General features: G+C 42.2%; 1 protein-coding gene across 3 annotated transcripts in view; it reads left to right on the forward strand.

The window, feature by feature from the left end:
* Window positions 1-21,155, forward strand: part of TMCO6 (transmembrane and coiled-coil domains 6) — a 55,603-nt gene that overhangs the window by 18,466 nt on the left and 15,982 nt on the right. For all 3 annotated transcript variants that reach the window (XM_040344819.1, XM_040344821.1, XM_040344820.1), the window contains exons 5-8: window positions 1,293-1,476; window positions 17,600-17,704; window positions 17,806-17,891; window positions 18,573-18,689. In XM_040344819.1, coding sequence (XP_040200753.1) covers window positions 1,293-1,476; window positions 17,600-17,704; window positions 17,806-17,891; window positions 18,573-18,689 — 492 coding nt within the window. The remainder of the gene's footprint in view (window positions 1-1,292; window positions 1,477-17,599; window positions 17,705-17,805; window positions 17,892-18,572; window positions 18,690-21,155) is intronic.

The raw sequence follows: 21,155 nt of genomic DNA on the forward strand, positions 1-21,155 counted from the left end.
GATCGCTGTACTAACATTGCATAGTTAGTACATTGGCTCCTCCTGAGCTGTCAGTTTATTTTTTCCTACAGCCCTGCTGGGTTAAACGAAAAAAAAAAACTACCTGTTTGCACTAGGCTTTAGGCCCCTTTCTCACTGGCTGAATTCCTTTCTTATTGGCAGGGGATCAGCTCAGAGATGACATATCAGTTTCTGCAGGGTGGTTACAGACAGAGCTTACACCTGGCTACGTCCAATCCGCTCCACCTTTTTAGCCGACCCTATCAGACCTGGAGGTGGGGGGGGGGGAGGAGGACACAAGTTCTGTTTACACCTGCTTGTCCAGAGGAATGGATGGTCTTCCGACCAGATCTGCCTTAAAAACGGACCCTGTGACTCTGACTCTGCAGGGGGTGTGCCGGCCTGCCCCATCGCTGCTTCCACAAAGAGAACAAGGGTCCTTTAGCCCTTGTTCACATTGAATGCGGCTTTGAAATTGTGCAACTTCATATGAAATCGCACAATTTCAAAGCTGCGTGTCAGTTTTTCAAGTTGATGGGGCAGCACCACAAAGTTGAGCACACCGATTTAAACAGTGCCATTGCTGATGATGGTGTGCAAAAGGGGGCTTATAAGCAGGCTGTGGTTGCTTTTTAAAGAAAACAAAATGTTAGACTTTGTCCACCTAGTTTTGATGCACCTGGAATATATTTGGCTAATTTAACCACTTGCCGACCAGTTGAATGGTGGCTACAGCACGACTGGCTAGTTCTGGGAAGCTGTCATACAGGGTAGCAAGCTCTGTGATCGCAGTGTCCTCCAGACACTACTGATTACAGATTGAGGTAAAAAGCCAATCGGGGGGTCTTACCACTTGTTTCCAATCACAGGAGAAGAGAGCCGATCATCGCATATGCATTTTTATCGCATTTTTGCAACAGAGGAGTGTGAAAGTAGCCTAAAGCTGGAGAGTGCAAAATCAGGCGCAACTCTGCATAGAAACTAATGCGCTTCCAGGTTTTTTTTTTTTTTTTTTTTTTTGTCAATGCTTTATTTAGCTGAAGTTAGAATCTGGCTACCATGCACAGCAGCACCAGATTTTGCACTCTCATGTTTTAGTAAATCAACCCCAAAGTGTTAGGTAGTCACTACCTACTGAGTTAAATGTGTACAGTATAAGAGAGAGTGACAATCTTGCTGGCTTTAGAAAATGTGGGTAGATAAGTTCTGATTTCCAATCTTTATTTAATAAATTGGCAATTTATGGGTTTATTTAGCCTTGTTAATTTGACTACTTGTCTTTCTTTCCTCAGGGTAGAAGGCAGCATGCGAGTTTTGATTGGATTGTTCACATGTCAGTCTGACAAAATTCAGATGGAGGCAGCCAGGTGTCTACATGAACTGTCTCACTCAGATGACCCAGCTGTGTCTAAAGCGTGCCTGCCAGTTACCTCCTACCTTCTGACGTACTTATCCGGAAGCAATGCAGAGCTCACGGTATTTATTTTCATTTTACATGAACCGTTATCATATGAAAATGTTAAGCGTGTTCTATTTCAGATATCCATCTTTACTGCATAAAACCTTGAATAAGCGACTGCACTATTATATCTGGATCAGGCCCGGACTGGCCATAGGGCATACCAGGCATACGCCTGGTGGGCAGCCGGGCCGCATGTCGCATCTCCTCCCAGTGCACTCTCAGCTGCGAGTCGGAGCCGCACTCGAGGTGACACCCGTCGGCACATCAGGGGGCCGGGACCCGCAACAAACCCCTTCTCTCTGGCACGGTGGCCGCGGCTCTGATGATCTGATCAGTCTCGCCTCGGCTGTCTCACACAGCCAAGCAGAGGGAAGCCACCTCCCCCCTCCTCCTTTATGTCTACACAGGGGGAGGGTGCTGTGTAATGTAATGTTTTTTTTGAGCAGGCATGCTTAGTATTGCAGAAGAGACGTAAAGTAAAGCATAGCATGCTTACCTGCTTGCTTGCAAACTTCTTTTGAATCTACTAAGCTGTGCACGTGCGGGAAGAAAACCAGGGAAAGATGCCAGTGCTAGTGAGGGAGCTTAAATAATGTTGAAATAATGGAGGTGAGGTAGGTATTGCTAGATTTAGTTTAGTATAGAGAAGAACCAGAGCCTAGAATAGCTGATACTCCATGTGGTCACATGATTGGCCCCCGTAGAAATACAGACCAGACATTAACTGTCTGTATTTATGTAGTATGTAATGGTGAATAAATTCAATTCAATTATTGTTTCCTCAATGGTCCTCCATGCACCTTTCCTTTTTTTTTTTTTTAGTTGCCTTTCTTTTCACCAATTGCAGTTCTAGGTTCTTTAGTGAACTGGTACCCAAAATTAAGCTGCATATTCAAGATGGAGTTATGCTATTGTTTTATGCAGGGAAAAAGTCTCTCTCCAGTCTATGGGGTGTGTGTATATATATGTGTGTGTGTGTGTATATATATATATGTATGTGTGTGTGTGTGTGTGTATATATATATATATATATATATATATATATATATATATATATATATATATATATATATATATATATATATATATATATATATATATATATATATATATATATATAAAAAATGTGTGTGTATAGTATAAGGAAATGTTTTGATGCAATTTGCACACCACATCTGGGAACTTATATGGCAGGCATGCATTTTTTAAGTATTCAACAGCTAACTGGTGTACTCCTAAAACAAAAAAAATTGTATTTGGAAATATTAAACAAAAGTGCTATATTTTCAGGAAAAAGTGATGTGTAGGTAAGTGATGAACATATATGTGGTGACAAAGCCATTGAACATGCTTTATTGGTTACCAAAAAGCTGTAATAGAATTGTATTTATTTAGTTAAAAAGGTGCTAGACACGGGTGTCTATCTACTGCCTACCATCGCCAGGTTACATTTTGTAAACGTTCCCTGTTTCAAAGCCAGCAGCTGACCCTGTGCTCAGCTAGGGGCTCTCAATCTTGGGCCAGATTCTGGTAGATTCTGCGGCGGCATAGCGTAAGCCATTTACACTACGCCGCCGCAACTTACTGGAGCAAGTGCCGTATTCCTCAAGCACTTGCTCCGTAATTTGCGGCGGCGTAGTGTAAATGCCCCGGCGTATCCCTGCATAATTCAAAGGGGGCAGCTTGTATTTAAATTAAGCGCGCCACCGCGTCGATTGAACTGCGCATGCGCCGGGCTGAAAAATAGCCTAGTGCGCATGCTCCAGCTCACGACGGAAAACGTCAATGACGCCGACTTGTGCGTCATTGACGTAAAGTCGTATTCAAGAACGACTTGGGAAAACGACGTACCCGACGGGAAAAGACGACGCGGACCCGAAGCCATACTTAACATGGCATACGGCGGACTGGCATAAGGTTACCCCTCATATAGCAGGGGTAACCTTACGCCGACGTAAGCGACGACTATGCGACGCAAATTTGTTCGGGAATCTGCGTATCAGGCTCATTTGCATAGTCAAATGAGACCTGAACGTAAACGCCACCTAGCGGCCAGCGGCAAATTACATTTAAGATCCGACAGTGTAAGTCACTTACACCTGTCGGATCTTGGCCGTATCTATGCGAAAATGATTCTAGGAATCACTCGCATAGATACCCGGGTCAAAAAACAGAGATACGACGGAGTTTCCTGAGATACACCGTCGTAACTCTGCTGAGAATCTGGCCCCCTGTCTTTAACCAAAGTTTTGTTTTAATTTTTTTTTGTGTCTTTGTCAGCCTATAATAAAAGTAATAAGGGCAAGAGTGTACAGAAAAAAAGACACATGGGTCCTTTTAAATATAAACGTTATTTTGGTATGCATCCAGGTATTAATGGCCTCTGGTTATGGAAAGGCTAATAAAAGAGAGTATATTACTAACTTTAGAATGTACAGACTGGCATTGCCTGTTCATACTGAGTTCACAATCTGCAAAACACCCAGATCTTTTCTATTTATTGATTCCCCAATCTTTTCCATCACATGGAAATTATGTTGCTTGCATTTTATGCAACACCCCCCCCCCCCCCAAATAAAATAAAGCTGTTTTTTTTTATTAAGTAAAACAAAATATGCCTGACACGCTTCAATAGACTGTTCTTTGCGGAAATAAATTGTTAATGTACTGGATGAAACACGTTGTGATTAAGCCATTACTTAGTATTTAGGGCTAATTAGGATCTTGTGCAAATCTGCTGATTAGGACACTTTGGTAGCAGATTAATTCTTCCCTGCTGGAGTTCCAGAAAGAAAGCCAAAGGCATATTAATGGAGTGAACAATGCAGGCTCTCTTACACATGATAAGATTGCAGAGGGTGATCAATGATTAGCCGCATAGCAGGGTTGTATAACATAGGGCGTTCCTATACTGGCCTGACAAAGCACATTAAAGCAGGCAATCTCTCTTTAAAGGGGTTGTAAAGGTACAATTATTTTTTCTAACTTCCTTTACCTTAGTGCAGTCCTCCTTCACTTACCTCATCCTTCGATTTTGCTTTTAAATGTCCTTAAATCTTTTGAGAAATCCTCACTTCCTGTTCTTCTGTCTGTAACACCACACAGTAATGCAAGGCTTTCTCCCTGGAGTGACGTGTCGTGCTCGCCCCCTCCCTTGGACTACAGGAGAGTCAGGACGCCCACTAACACACAGCTCCTTTCTCTATCTGCAACGTAAAGAGTGTGCTGACTCTCCTGTAGTGCAAGGGAGGGGGCGAGCACGACACTCCACACCAGGGAGAAAGCCTCACATTACTGTGTGGAGTTACAGACAGAAGAACAGGAAGTGAGCATTTCGCAGAAGAAATAAGGACATTTAAAGGCAAAATCGAAGGATAAGGTAAGTGAAGGAGGACTGTACTAAGGTAAAGGAAGCTATTTAGGAAAAATAAATTGCCTTTACAACCCCTTTAAACATTGTGTTGGATTTAGTAACTTGCAAGGCTTTTGGCCTCCTTATGACATGATAGACTCTAATCTATATTTTATAAGCATGTCAATATCTTTACTACTTTTACCGATTTTGTAGTTGACCCATACTAGGCATAACAACGTTTGTGAGGCACAGAAGGTCAAATCAAGACACCACATCCCATAAAAATATGGACAAGAAAATGGGAGGGGTAACAAGCCCTGGGACTTTAAAGGTGTCAAAATAAATCAAAATAGATATGTTAAAAGACAAGAATTTATTGTTTTGACATATACAAAATTTGTTTAAAAAATACATGAGCATAATTCGGTCCAAAGGGACGCACAAAACTCAAACGAGAGCTACCATGAAACCTGTATGATGGATGCCCAACATGTTTAGTTCGATTAGAGCTTCATCAGGAGCACATACAGGACATACTAGAAAGATAGAAAACAATATCATAAGGAATAAAGCATTTAAGCACTGATTATTCATTACATATTCATTGAGATAAATACATTATTTCATGAAAAATATGATCAAATAATCATTTTAAGGGGGAGGAAAGGGAAAATTGTTGATAACAGTATTGGATACAAATACAAGCATAGATGTACATACATCAAATGATTGATATTGGGCCAAACAACTCACCAGCCTGGGCCACATTTAATGCATACACATTGAATGAGAAACAGTGATTGATAGAAAATCCATGAACTGCCAACCGCTCGCCCCAAGCATGCCATATGAACCAAGTCCATCCACAACATAAATCCAAGCTATAGTAAATGAAAACAAAATAAATAAATAGGGAGTATCGAGAAACAATGGCTGTGGCGTAAAGCAAGCGGGCCAATGTGTCAAAGCAATGAGGCACAATAGTCATATGCATAAGTATATAGTATTAAAGTATTGAAAATACCTTAGTCCTTATATCATAGACATAAATGGTCAATGAAGCAGGGCTGGGGTAGTGTTAGAATATTCCAATATGTTGAAATTGGGAATACCAGCCACCATCGAGGTGTCAACAACAAAAGTGCAGTCACCTTCATTCAAAAGCTGTTAAAAACAGACAATACAAAGGATAAATACCAAATAAATAACCTGGATGTCATTAATAAAGTAAAATAGTGAACATGCAGACCCCTGAAAGGGTATCAAAGAGATCCATACCTGGAGGTATAGTCAAGAACCGCAATGGAGGAGTCTGGATGATAATCTGCTCAGTGTCAGTAATCCTTCACTGACTAAAAGTCAGGGATGGTGGCCATCACCACGTTTAAATATACCGCCTTGAGCGGCGTCTGACGTCACCGCCGAGGGTGGGCTCATAGCAGAGCCTCCACAAACATCTCTGGTTGCCAGAGAAGCCCATAAGCCGCGCATGCAAAAGGCGCGCCGGTCTGCCCCTGGGAGTGGCCTCATTCAATGTGTATGGATTAAATGCGGCCCAGGCTGGTGAGTTGTTTGGCCCAATATCAATCATTTGATGTATGTACATCTATGCTTGTATTTGTATCCAATACTGTTATTAACAATTTTCCTTCTCCTCCCCCTTAAAATGATTATTTGATCATATTTTTCATGAAATTAATGTATTTATCTCAATGATTATGTAATGAATAATCAGTGCTTAAATGCTTTATTCCTTACAATATTGTTTTTCCATCTTTCTAGTATGTCCTGTATGTGCTCCTGATGAAGCTCTAACCGAGCGAAACATGTTGGGCATCCATCATACAGGTTTCATGGTAGCTCTCGTTTGAGTTTTGTGCGTCCCTTTGGACCAAATTATGCTCATGTATTTTTTAAACAATTTTGTATATGTCAAAACAATAAATTCTTGTCTTTTAACATATCTATTTTGGTTTATTTTGACACCTTTTTAAAGTCCCGGGGCTTGTTACCCCTCCAATTTTATTGTCCATACTAGGCATAGTTTTTCTAGCGAGCTTAACCACACAATAAAACTCCCTGCAGTTCCTTAGGTAGCACTAAAGGCTTAATGCTGAACAGGTATTGTTTTATTACAGAGTTTCATTGGTCCAGCTTAGACAAATTTTAGATATACATATTCCATGCATGTGGGACCGCTGTGGAAGCAGAGAATCACTGTAGTAATCATGCCCACTGTGGTGATCAACATGGTCTTTCGGGTCCTGTGCTGAACAGCTGCCCTGCTGCATAATGAACAAAGTTGTTCACGTGGCATGGCCGCCATTCATAGAATACCTTGTATTTTTATTTATTTTTTCAGTAAATGCAAGGCATTTTCTGATTGGATGAGGAGGAGAGGAAGAGTGGTGACATCAACTATCCCCACCTTTTCCAATCAGGTTATGCCTTGTATTCATCATGTATACAAAACATTGAAATGATTGCCTTGCCGGGCGAGTGACTCCCTCTGTGTTCACTATGCAAAAGAGCAGCCACTTGGCAAAGCACACGGAAGACTGTGGCAGTGACTACTACGATGATTCTCTAGTCCACAGTGGTCCGACAGGTATAGGATATGTATATTTACTTTGGTTCTAGGCAGACCAATGTAACTGCAATTAAAACTATACCTGGAGTTCAGCTTTATTTCAAAGCATTAAATAATATGTCAACCCAACATTTCATATTCCTGATAGGTGCCTGCTGTCCATGTAATTGTATGAGGAAGTGTCCTGTTCTCTTTGTATTGCTTCCTTTGTGTGAAATCCCTGGTGTTCCTGCCAGTCCCTCTGCTTTTCTACTAAAATCTGTCCACACTAGGCAGGAGGGAAATGAGTGGTCAGTTCACTAGCTGTGCTGAGAACTCGGCCTGCTCAATTCCAATGATCAGACTTGTGCTGACGCAACTCCCTCCCCCGCACAGCCATTCACTGGGGGATATCAGAGTGCTGCTGCTTTTCCTCCAGCTCTCTAAGCTCCTTATGCAGCTGAGAACAGAGGGTATTTGAAAAGGGGGGAGTTTTTTTTTTAGAGATAGATAGATTATGTATGTATATGTGTATATATAATTATGTGTATATGTGTATATATAATTATATATACATATTTTTTTTTTATATGCATACACAAATGTTTTGCCTTTAATTTCTATTTTAAACGGAATGGGTTGTTTTATAAAGGTGAGGGTTTACCAATACTTTAAGGCAGGGTTTGACAAATTTGCTTGGAATCTAGGAGCCAGCTAAAAAAGTTAGGAGCCAGAAAACGCACCCTGTCCCGACGAGCTTGCGCGCAGAAGCGAACACATACGTGAGCAGCGCCCGCATATGTAAACGGTGTTCAAACCACACATGTGAGGTATCGCCGCGATTGGTAGAGCGAGAGCAATAATTCTAGCCCTAGACCTCCTCTAACTCAAAACATGCAACCTGTAGATTTTTTTTAAACGTCGCCTATGAAGATTTTAAAGGGTAAAAGTTTGTCGGCATTCCACGAGCGGACACAATTTTGGAGCGTGACATGTTGGGTATGAATTTACTCGGAGTAACATTATCTTTCATAATATTAAAAAAAAATGGGGATAACTTTACTGTTGTCTTAATTTTTAATTAAAAAAAGTGTAATTATTTCCCAAAAAAGTTTTTTTTTTTTTTCTTTGGGGGGGGGGAGGGGTTGGTATTTTTTTTGGGGGGGTTTCTCTCCCCCTTTTTTTTTTTCTCTCTCATTCTTCGTTTCCACTTTCTCTCCCTTCCCCTCAACGTCGGAGATGGAGGGATTAAAAATAACCTCCCTGAACGCAAAGGGACTTAATGTCCCAGAAAAACGCAGGATGTTGCTGAACGATTTGCGACATTCAGAGACAGATATTGCCTACATACAGGAGACTCACTTTAGGACGGGGGGGCTCCCACTATTGCAAAATAGGTTCTTCCCTTCGGCCTACCACGCAGGGAACCAGGAAGCAAAATCCAAGGGGGTCTCTATTTTGATTTCTAATAGGATCCCATGGACATTAGAAAATTGCTATCGAGACCCAAAAGGGAGATACCTTTTTTTAAAAGGGAAGATAGGAGAAACAAAAGTGACTTTAGCTACAGTGTATGTGCCTAATGTACATCAAGATACCTTTATGAGGAAGACTCTCAAAGAATTGATGGAGTTTTCAGAAGGCAAATTGATTTTGGGGGGGGATTTTAATATCCCCCTGAATCCAAAGATAGATACCTCAAGGGGAACTTCGTCTATCACAGAGGGGGTCAGACGGGAGGTCCTACGTAGACTGTACGAAATCCAGCTGGTGGATGCATGGAGGATGTTACATGGGGAAGAGAGGGACTACACCTTTTTCTCCAATCCCCACCAGGTGTACTCCAGGATAGATCTCTTCATGATACCTCACTATCTGATCTCCTCTGTGAAGGAGGTGTCCATTGGTAGTATTACATGGTCGGATCATGCCCCAGTTAGCCTGCGTATCTCACTATCTGGCACAGGGCTTGCACAGGAGAGAAGGTGGCGTCTAAATGAAAGCCTCTTGCAGAATAGGGAAGTGAGAGAAGATGTTGCTCGGGAAATCACAGAATATTTCCAAATGAATGCTACCCCCGGGAGTAATCTAGGGATGGTGTGGGAAGCGCACAAAGCGGTGATCAGGGGGGTCCTTATCAGACATGGATCGATTCTAAAAAGGAAGCGAGAACAGCAGGTTAAAAATTTACTAACAGAGATCCAGGAATTAGAACTACAACATAAAAAGACACATACCCCTCAAACAGGCAGAGAATTGAGCCACCTGAGAAGGCAGTTGACAGAGATCCTACGCTATAAGGCCAAAGCAATAATACAAAGGGGAAGGAAAATAAATTACGAATTTGGAGACAAGTGTAGTAAACTACTAGCTGGGAAATTGAAAGAGAAAAGTCAACAAACGTATGTCCCGCAAATCAAGGGGAAGGAGGGACAATTAAAACGTACGCCAAAGGAGATAGTGGAGGAGTTTGGGAGATATTATTCCTCTCTATATAATTTGGCACAGCTACCAGTAGCCCCACCCAAAATAGAAGAATATCTTTCAGCAATGGACTTAGCTAGGTTACCATCAATAGCTCAGGCCAGTTTAGACACCCCCATCTCGATAGAAGAAATAGAGGCAACGTTAAAAACTATGAAGGAAGGGAAAGCCCCGGGACCGGATGGCTATACGATAAGATACTATAAAGAATTTGTAACACTACTGAGAGGGCAGTTAGCAGAGTTTCTCAATGCAGTAGGCCAGACGGCTGGGTTCCCGCCGGACGCATTACTAGCTCAAATTATAGTCATTCCCAAAGATGGGAAAGATCCGGCGGAGTGCGGCAGCTATAGGCCGATTTCATTGTTAAACTCCGATTTAAAACTCTTTACGAAGTTACTAGCAAGACGGATCCAAGTATGGTTACCCGAGCTAGTCGATATGGATCAAGTCGGATTCGTACCTACACGGGAGGCAAGAGATGGTACAATAAGGGTTCTTAATCTGGTGCAGGAGGCCACTGACGGGGACATCCATTGCGTGTTCTTAAATACTGATGCCGAGAAGGCTTTTGATAGAGTGAGCTGGAATTTCCTGTTCTCAGTACTGAGACACGTGGGCCTGGGGGAGAATATGTTAAGGTGGATAGGAAGTGTTTATACAGACCCACGTGCCTCAGTGAGAGTTAACGGGATGTTCTCTAAAACTTTCCAAATCACAAACGGAACGCGCCAGGGATGTCCCCCTGTCACCGCTACTATTTGTGCTATCTTTGGAGCCCTTATTAAATAAAATACGCCAAAATCCGGATATACAGGGTATACAGATAGGGGGGAGAAGGCATAAAATAACCGCATTTGCAGATGACTTGCTGTTTACTATATCAAACCCTCACGTATCTCTTCCCAATCTCGTCAAAGAAATCGCTAAATTCGGAGAGCTCTCCAACCTAAAAATAAACCAAGCTAAATCTGAAGCAATGAGTGTGTCAATGACACCCCAGAAACAGTCAATTATACAACAAAACTTTGGTTTTAAGTGGAAGACTGCGCTAAAATACTTGGGTACCCTGATTCCAGCAAACATAAAAGAAGTTTTTAAAATAAACTTTCCACCTCTTCTTACTTCAATAAGAATGCTACTAGAGAAATGGCAACATGGACTACATTCATGGTTCGGCAGAAATAATATAGTCAAGATGAGCATCTTGCCAAAGATTACGTATTTGTTTCAAACACTGCCGATATTGATACCATCGGCCTTCCTACGGCAAATTAGTGCCCTCCTGATGAAATTCATCTGGGCAGGGAAAAAGGCAAGAATTAAGAAAGAGGTGATGAGGTTACCCAAGTGTTTTGGGGGGATGGCAGTCCCGGATATTGCCAAATATTATCAAGCGGCACATTTGACGAGATTGATAGACTGGTGTAGAAACGGACACTATAAAAGGTGGGTTGAGGTAGAACAGCAGACCTGTCCAATAGCACTAAGTAGAGCCCCTTGGTGTTATAAGTTATTGCCAAGTAAGATGAAGAAACATCCCATAATTGGCCCAACGTTGTCAATCGCAGCTAAAATATGTAAAAATCCAAAATTCTCATCGAAGTGTTCCCCCCTGTTCCCTATATTAGGGAACCCAGGCTTCATACCAGGTACAGCAGGAGCAGTTTTTAATAAATTAAAACAAAGGGGTAAAGTACAGGTATCACATTTTCTGCAAACTGGTAAGTGGCCATCATTGGAGGCCCTAACAAAGAGAGGAGGGAATTATGAGTTATCCTTTTGGCAAGCATTTCAAATAAGCAACTTTTTAAGATCCCTGGGACAACCATCTAATTTTCGGCGACAACTAACAAAATTTGAACAATACTGCGACGAGGAGGAACCAATACAAAGAGTGAGCTCAAAGTTGTATAGACTATTGAATTCCCCTCAGGAGGATTTTGAGTTGCCGGGACTGGGGAAATGGGAAAGAGATCTGGGGAGAAATTTCTCACAGACTCAACGTAAACACATAATTCACTTAGCACTAAACTCCTCAATATCTACGCGAATACAGGAATCCAATTATAAATTATTGTTCCAATGGTATTATACACCAGTAAGGTTACATAAATTTTCTAAAGGCTACTCAGAGTATTGTTGGAGATGTGGTGTGGAGCAGGGAACTTTGCTGCATATATTTTGGTCCTGTGCAAAAGTAAGAGATTACTGGAAGGAAGTCCAGAGAATTGTTCAAAAATTTACGGAATACCAGATTCCGGAGGATCCAGCTTTTTTTCTGCTCCATTGCTCACAAATCCCAGTGCGAGAGTACAAAAAGATGGTGATATGTCACATGATAAATACTGCCAGAAATGGAATAACATTACAATGGAGAGACAGTAGATCACCCTCTATTGCGAGATGGCTCAATAGAGTGAGAGAGACTGGAGCCATAGAAGATCTGATCCTCTCAGCCCGGAACAAAAGGGAACAGTATGTAGAAACTTGGACAGGTTGGAATCAGTTTATGAGTACGGAAGAGGGGAAGAGATTACTGGTGGAATAGATAGGGGAGAGAAGATTCCTTTTTGGGTAGAAGTGAAAAGGGAGAGGCCGAAGGGTTGAAGTAAGGGAGGATCCGTCCGTCTCCGGCGAGGTAGGGGAGGGAGAGGAGGGGAGGGGGTTGGCGGGGTTTTCTCTTTTTTTTTTTTTGGTTGTTGTTTTGTTGAGGATTATGTTGATTCTAGGTTTAAGGGGGGGTTAGGTGGGGTATAGGAATGGACAAGGGAACAGAGGGGAGGAAGAAGTGTGAGGTCAATACAGTGGTACTAGGAAACGGGAAAAGAAGTTACTGATAAAAGGCAGGCGGGCTTGGGAATAGAGCAAGAGGACCGGGGAGGTACTGCTTTTGGTTTATTCTTCTTAAGTTTCTGAATCCCCACCTGTTTATTTGCTAGCCCATCATAAGTGTGTAGTGATAAGAACTATATGATTATGTATCCATTGTATAAGATATGTTAACCTTCTGTGAACCTTACCATAAAAGAAAAAGAAAATAAAAGATTTAAATATGAAAAAAAAAAAAAGTTAGGAGCCAGAAAACGCACCCTGTCCCGACGAGCTTGCGCGCAGAAGCGAACACATACGTGAGCAGCGCCCGCATATGTAAACGGTGTTCAAACCACACATGTAAGGTATCGCCGCGATTGGTAGAGCGAGAGCAATAATTCTAGCCCTAGACCTCCTCTAACTCAAAACATGCAACCTGTAGATTTTTTTTAAACGTCGCCTATGAAGATTTTAAAGGGTAAAAGTTTGTCGGCATTCCACGAGCGGACACAATTTTGAAGCGTGACATGTTGGGTATGAATTTACTCGGAGTAACATTATCTTTCATAATATTAAAAAAAAATGGGGATAACTTTACTGTTGTCTTAATTTTTAATTAAAAAAAGTGTAATTATTTCCCAAAAAAGTGTGCTTGTAAGACCGCTGCGCAAATATGGCGTGGCAGAAAGTATTGCAGTGATCGCCATTTTATTCTCTAGGGTGTTAGGATAAAAAATATATATAATGTTTGGGGGTTCTAATTAGAGGGAAGAAGATGGCAGTGAAAATAGTGAAAAATTACATTAGAATTGCTGTTTAACTTGTAATGCTTAACTTGTAATACCAACGGCCACCACCAGATGGCGGCAGCTCACACATCTGGTGGTAATAACTTGTAATACCAACGGCTCACCACCAGATGGCGCCAGCTCATCAAAAAAAAATTTTTTGCCCACCTTCCAAGCCAAGTCGCCAGGATGCTATTTCTAGTCGCCATGTGACCTGGCGACCGGGATTTGTCGAGCCCTGCTTTAAGGTAAATGCCCCAGTACTACCCCCCCACCCCCACTCACTTACCTACTGTCCTTGTCACCTCTTTTGGCTCTAGGAACAATCAGCTTGGTCCCCAAATCTCTTTGTTAGACACTGTGGGAGGATCCTACTGCCATCAGTCAAACTGCTAGGAGGAGGAAGCCGGGGCGTTGCTTGCCGGGGGCTATGTGTGTCTATTGGTGGAAATATCTTAGCACAGGTCCTGGATGGGAACGAGCATGCATTGATGTCTCCATAGTACCTGGCTAGCTAATGGAAACGCCCCAAAAAAGGAGGTAGGGAGCAGCCCCCAAGGACAAGAGAAACGGGTATTTTAAAGGATAGTGACTACACAAATTAGATGAGTTTGGTCCTCATCAACATTTTTGTTTTAAAAAGAAGAGTTTAATATTACTCCTTGTACCTTGCAAGGGAAAAAATGCAAAGATACATCCGTGTTCAACAACTTGTAAGACAAAAATATATGTGTTATTTTAAGTTGGTTCTGTGGTTTGGCACACGGCTCTAAAACATCACTTGAACTGTATCTAGTTAGACCAAAAATTTTAAATCGCTTTGTTATCGCATAACAAGAAGTCTTTGGGCTAGATTCAGATAGAATCGTCTATCTTTATGCCCGGCGTAACGTATCTCAGATACGTTACGCCGCCGTAATTTAGGGCGCAAGTTCTGTATTCAAAAAGAACTTGCGCCCTTAGTTACGGTGGCGTAACGTATCTGTGTCGGCGTAAGCCCGCATAATTCAAATGTGGATGATGTGGGCGTGGGCATGCGCCGTTCGTAAAAAAAATCCCAGTGCGCATGCTCGAAAATCCGCCGCAAAACATCATTGCTTTTGACGTGAACGTAAATTACGTACATCCTTATTCGCGAACGACTTACGCAAACGACGTAAAATTTTCAAAACTCGATGCGGGAACGGCGGCCATACTTAACATAGGATACGCCTCATATAGCAGGGGTAACTATACGCCGAAAAAAGCCTAACGTAAACTACGTAAAAAAATGCACCGGCCGGACTTACGTTCCTGAATCGGCGTATCTAGCTCATTTGCATATTCCTCGCTTAACTATACGGAAGCGCCACCTAGCGGCCAGCGTAAATATGCAGCCTAAGATACGACGGTGTAAAACACTTACGCCGGTCGTATCTTAGGGAAATCTATGCGTAACTGATTCTATGAATCAGTCGCATAGATACGACCGGCCGGACTCAGAGATACGACGGCGTATCTGGAGATACGCCGGCGTATCTTCTCTCTGAATCTAGCCCCAAGTTTCTAGAAATATGGAAGTCCGAAGGTCCAGTGGTCAGCCTAGACAGCATGTAAAAAAGAAAATGACCATTGTTTTATCTTATTATCGTATACTATTAAAAGATCTATTTGTTTACAACTTTTATGGTGGACTCTTTGAGGCTGCAGCAGGCCTTGGATCTTGGGATTGATATCTTTGCATATAAATTCCTATTTATTTAGGGCAACTGTAATTAGAGTAGATGTTAATCACTATTGGCATTTAAAATGTTATTATTTTTATCATTCAGTTGCTGGGGCGAGGCTGAAACAGAAACTCTGCCAGGGAGATGTCGTCACTGGACTTTCCAGATGATTAAAAATTAAAGCTGGTAATCTAGTCTACAGCCATCCACCCAAATTAAAAATTTGGTTTAAATGATCCTTTTAAACAATAGTAATATTGTCTTGTCTAATCCCACCCTATACATATTGAATATTGAATAGCACCTGAGTGGGTGCTGGCGGTATTTGCTGACTATTTGAAGACTTATTAGCAAGATCTCCTCCCCTGCTATGGCAATTCAGGTGCCAGATCCAACACTTATTTTCATTTACAGCAAATTCAACGGGGAAAGCGAGGAGCCCTTGTCTAGCCTCATTATGTCCATGGTTCTTGGAATAACTGACCAATACAGGAACCCGTGGAGGATTCAGGCATTTATCATCTACTGAAATCAAGGCAATGATACAGAGATCATCAGTTTGTAATTAACAGATGAAGGTGCATGTGGAAGGGCATCTCGCTTTGAGTTTGCCCAACAAGTTTGTCAGCGCTTAGCCCTGTTAGCCAGGCCATTTGTTTAGTTACATCCCTTGGATGGCTGGCACAGCTGAAACCTTTGCTCAGGGCACTTGCAGCAAGTTTCCCTCTGTTATGCCCTGTACACACGATCTGATGCGTACAATAATCGGATCGTTAGTACAGAGCTTTCGAGAGCCGATCAGGACAGTTCATTCGATATTATTCTATCGGACATGCACAGAATTTTTTTCGTACAATGCTAGATCGTAAGATTTTCATTTTAAACAGTACAGATGTCGTTCGAAAATGCAATAAAAATGCATTACAACACATGACATCGCTTCCGATTTTTTTTTTTTTTTTTTTTTCTGTCTTACAGGAATTTTCATGACTTTAGTAAACTCATCAGATTCAACATGAGATTGGCATACAAAAAAAACGCTTGATCATTCGTCCGATAATCGGGTTGTGTGTACCGGGCATTAGTAAAAAACTGATCTGTTAAACTTTCTTCTTTATAGCTGATGTGCCTACACACCATCAGTTAAAAAAACGATTGTGTCAGAATGCGGTGACTTAAAACATAACAACGTGCAGAAAAAAACGAAGTTCAATGCTTCCAAGCATGCGTCGACTTGATTCTGAGCATGCGCTGGTTTTTAACCAATGCTTTTGCATACTAACCATCGGTTTTGACCTATCGGTTATCAGTCCATCGGTTACATTTTAAAGCAAGTTCTCTTTTTTTTGACCGAAGGATAACTGACCGATGGGGCCCACACACGATCGGTTTGGACCGATGAAACGGTCCTTCAGTCTGTTTTCATCGGTTTTGACCGACCGTGTGTACGCGGCCTAAGAGTCCTTCAGCTGTTGTGGAGAATTCAGGGCTCTCACATCCCCTTATACTTCTAAAGCAGTCGGGTACTATCTCTAGAAAGGCTTGCAGGCCAGTTTGGTCATTGGTCTACTAGTCTCTAAATGTTGCTACACCCAGAGTGACACTTCAGATGCATCCTAAACTCTATTGCTGTCATCATTTTAGAAGAAGATATTTGTGTTGGTGTGTGTGTTTTTTTTTTTGTTTTTTTTTTTACAAATGTAGATTAGTAGCCGTCACCCTCCCAGTATCATATTGCATCTCTAGCTCCCTAAGATAATAATCAAATACGTTCTGAATAGTCTGTATTTGTATGCAGCTAGGCACACACCCCACTTTTCATGTTACATTTCACATGCTTTAGGGTGCATTGGCAGTGAGCGCTGTATTGTAACAATTAGGTGAGAGGCTGAGAGGGAGTTTTTTCTCTCTACCTGGACATTTGTGTTGTCTAACTGCAGTGCAGAAAGGAAATGTGATCAGAAACACTAAAGCAGCCCATAGATGATTTCATACATTTTCTTTGCTCCCGCCATGGGTGGAAGGAAAGAAAATAGCTTGATTTCCCCATCAACACAGGCACTGTTAATGGTGGAATGCCTCCCTCAGCACTATTGTGTTCTGCTGGTGGAGGGGCTCGGGGAGCCTTCCTGGACGGCAGAGCACAATGAATACTGTTGTTGGTAGTAATCGGATGTAAAAAATTCATAAGGCTGGTTGTACCGAAGTCGATCAATGGATGGACAATCAGCCTGCCCATACATGGATACAATCTCGGCTTGTCCCTGCTGAATTTGGACCATGTATGGTTGGCTTTAGGTTAATGGAGGCTGACGGCTACCTATCGGCTCTATCACTTTGATATGTTAAACAGTGTGGCAGGTTTGCTTGAAATATCAGTTTTGGATGGAAAGCAACATTCTCTTTACTTAATTTTTCTAGGAGCTATGTTTATATACCTTGGGTAACCTTATTGTGGAAAGTGAGGCAGCAAGACACCAGTTACTGTTACAAGGAATTATTCCTGCCTTTGCGGTGTGCATACAGGTGAGGTGTACTGTATCTATTATTATATCACTTATTTTCGTGATGTGTATTACATGAGATTAAGTAATGCAACAGACTGTATAATCAATTTCCTATTCCAGTCTCCTCATATGACAGTATTGGAAGCCACTGGATATGCACTTTCTCAGTTATTGCAAGCAAAGGAAGCTCATCAGAATATAGTTCCGTAAGTTGCCATGTTTGACACAATACTCCTATCTACAGTAACATACAGACCTGGGGTACTCTCAAATGTTCAAAGGCCAAGTATTAGCCAGAAGACAGAAATGTGGGAATAAAGGAAATGCAAAACACAGAGTGCTTTGCTGTTAGGGCCACTTAACACTTTGGCTTGCGTGTGATACATCGAAACGTCCAAAAATCAGACGCACATATTTTACAATGAAGATTAGCACAACGCATGGCAGTGCTTTACCATGCCTTGTGTTGCACTGCAGCGCATGTGTGTTCCTTCAGTTTTCTGGGTTGCCAATAAAAAATTAACAGCCTTGAAACTCACTGACACATTAGATTAGTTATTAGATGTTACTATTATTGTATTAAGTATAACAACATTTTACATAGTCTTACAACAGCAGTAAATACCTGCGTATACATATTTAAACATGCATGCATGCATATGCACCAGTATACATACATTACATATAAATGTAAGCAATAGCCCATGCAAAGAATAGAAATGCATTCAAAGTAATGTAAATATTCTAAAAGTAAGAGAAAATAAATATTAATTACGGTAGTATTAGCTTTTTTTGTTCTGTCCTGCTAGTTGTTGTTTGCCTTTATTTCAGCTTTATATATTATCAGGATTGTTGGTGAAAAAATGTAATTTTTTACCTTTGTGCAGATTTGTTCTAGAGGCTGGTCTAACCCGGGACATACTAAGACTGTTTGTTTCTGATTCCGAAGACGGTTTTGGAATGATGATTGAATTTGCCTGGTGTCTTCATTACGTTGTCAGCAGGTATGTGCATTTATTGTGATTTTTCTCACAACTACCTACAGTGGGGTAAACACTATAAGAAAATCTGAAGAAAAATTCTGTACGAGGCACGATTGTTCAATTTTCGGATAGTGTGTACACAATTTTCGACATCCGATTCAGATTTTTCAAATGAAAATTTCTGAACACACAAAGTCCCCAAAAAAAATTGTGCGTGAACCAAACGAATGATTTTCGCTTAATGTGTACTGTTTTCGTATATAGGAAAAATCTGATCCGAAAGACCATGAATGAACAAAGAGAACAAACAACAAAAAATGACAGCAGTACCATCCTCTGTTTCGACCTGCTGTGAAACATTGAGGGAAAACAGACGTTCGTTTTCTGATTTTCTTATAGTGTATACTGGTCTTAAGCAAAGTTTCTAAAGCTGGCTTAGTCTAGAAACAGCACCTGAAAATGTATAAATATAGCTATTTTTAAATTAGCTATTACATTATATACCTGCTTGTGTGTGTGTGTGTGTGTGTGTGTGTGTGTGTGTGTGTGTGTGTGTGTGTGTGTGTAGCTCCTAGACTGGAAAAAATTCCGGTGGTAGATACACTTTTTAGTCTTTTATTGGGATTTTATGTGATAGACCAACACAAAATGGCACATAATTGTGAAGTTGAAGGAAAATGATAAATGGCTTTCCACATTTTTTTTTTTTTAAATACATTTCTGAAAAGTGTGGCGTTCATTACTCTGATACCTAAAACTAAAATTGAGTGGAACCAATTGCTTTCAGAAGTCACCTCATTTTTTTTTTTTTACAGTAAAAGTTTTTTTATTTTGAAGACAAAAACATACACGCAAACCAATGACAGTACAAAAGACAAGAATCAATACAGCAATGATGGGATATCAACCGGGCGATACATAGAGTGGAAACAAAACCATAATGAAACAGTCGCCATTTAGGGGGGAGCACTCCAGAGAGGTACCATACGAGTGTCCTCCCCGCATCGTCACCCCCCCCCCCCCCACTTGGGGGGGTAGAGCAGGAGGGGGGACAGAAGGATGTAGGGAGGGGGGGAAAAGGGACCAGGGCCACCCCACAGAGGCAACCACAATTCACAGCTCACATTATCAAAGGATATACAGGGGTTCAGCCAGATGAGTCAATCCAGCTCGACCAGATTTTATCAAATTTCACCAGACAGTTCCTGCTCTCGTATGTTATCCTATATAGTGGCAGCACTCTGTTAATCGTCCCCAGCCAAGAGGACTTAGTGGGGAGGTCAGGGCCCCGCCATCGGAGCAGGATCTCCCTTCTGGCATAGAATAATGGGAAGGTGATGCATAGTTTTGGTATACCTATCTCCCTCGACGTCACCCAAGTAACTGAGAAGGAACAGTCTCGAATCCAGCGGGAGCTCCACCCCGCAGCGATCCGAGAGTGTCTCCGCCACCTCCCGCCAGTAGGGACCCAGCTTGGGACAGGACCACACCATATGAAAAAACAATCCCAGAGCATCTAGTGCACAACGGGCTCCTGGAGGGATATATCTTAGCCAGCCTCTGCGGGGTATAGTAAGCTCTGTGCAAGAATTTAAACTGTATAAAGCGATCCCTAGAGGCGATTATGGACGGAAGATGGGAAGAGACACAGTCCTCCCAAACCTCCTCGTCCAAGTCAGGAATATCAGTGCTCCATTTAGATAGGACCCCCGCAGTGTCGGTGTCATATGCCAACGTGAGTCGTAGATATTGGGATGAGAGGGGCTTCACCATAACACCTAAAATCAGGAGACGCTCGATCGAATCCGACTCAAGCGTCACCGGTTCCGGGAAACTGGGCCATAAGGGCATGTCGCATCTGCATGTATCTGAAACGGAGGGAGGACGGGACGTGAGTGGGTCCGGCTCAACTCCTGGAAGGACATTACCACACCACCCGGCATTACATGCCAGAGGGTAAGGATGCCCCACCAAACCCACACCACCGGTTCAGGGATTGTATTCAGGTGGGGGAGAGGAGGGTTCCCCCAGAGTGGGGTATGCGGGTAGACGGTGTTAGGCTTGACCAGTCTCGCCCTACATGCCGTCCACACCCGAATAACAGTTGTCATGGGCTTCGTAACGGAAGGATGTGCCCTGCACCCCCGAAATTCCAGGTTAGACAGGGCAGCGTAGGAGCCTAAGATGGCAGCCTCCAGTGTGACCGCCGGGTTCTGCCGCGGTTGAGAAAACCACCACCGAACCATCACAAGGACTGCCGCCCAGTAGTAAGCAAGGAAGTTCGGGAGGGCCAACCCACCCCCCGACAAGGGGAGGTAGAGGATACGCCTAGACACCCGGGGCGGGCTTCCCGCCCATATTCAAAGGCAGTCACTATGCTATCAAGCGTCCGAAAAAAGGACCTTGGAATAAAGACAGGGGTCTGACAAAAAAAAAACAGCAATTTTGGGGAGGAATACCATCTTGATAAGATTCCCACGTCCCACA

This window comes from Rana temporaria, chromosome 3 (genome assembly GCF_905171775.1).
Source record: "Rana temporaria chromosome 3, aRanTem1.1, whole genome shotgun sequence".
NCBI classification, from domain to species: Eukaryota; Metazoa; Chordata; class Amphibia; order Anura; family Ranidae; genus Rana; species Rana temporaria.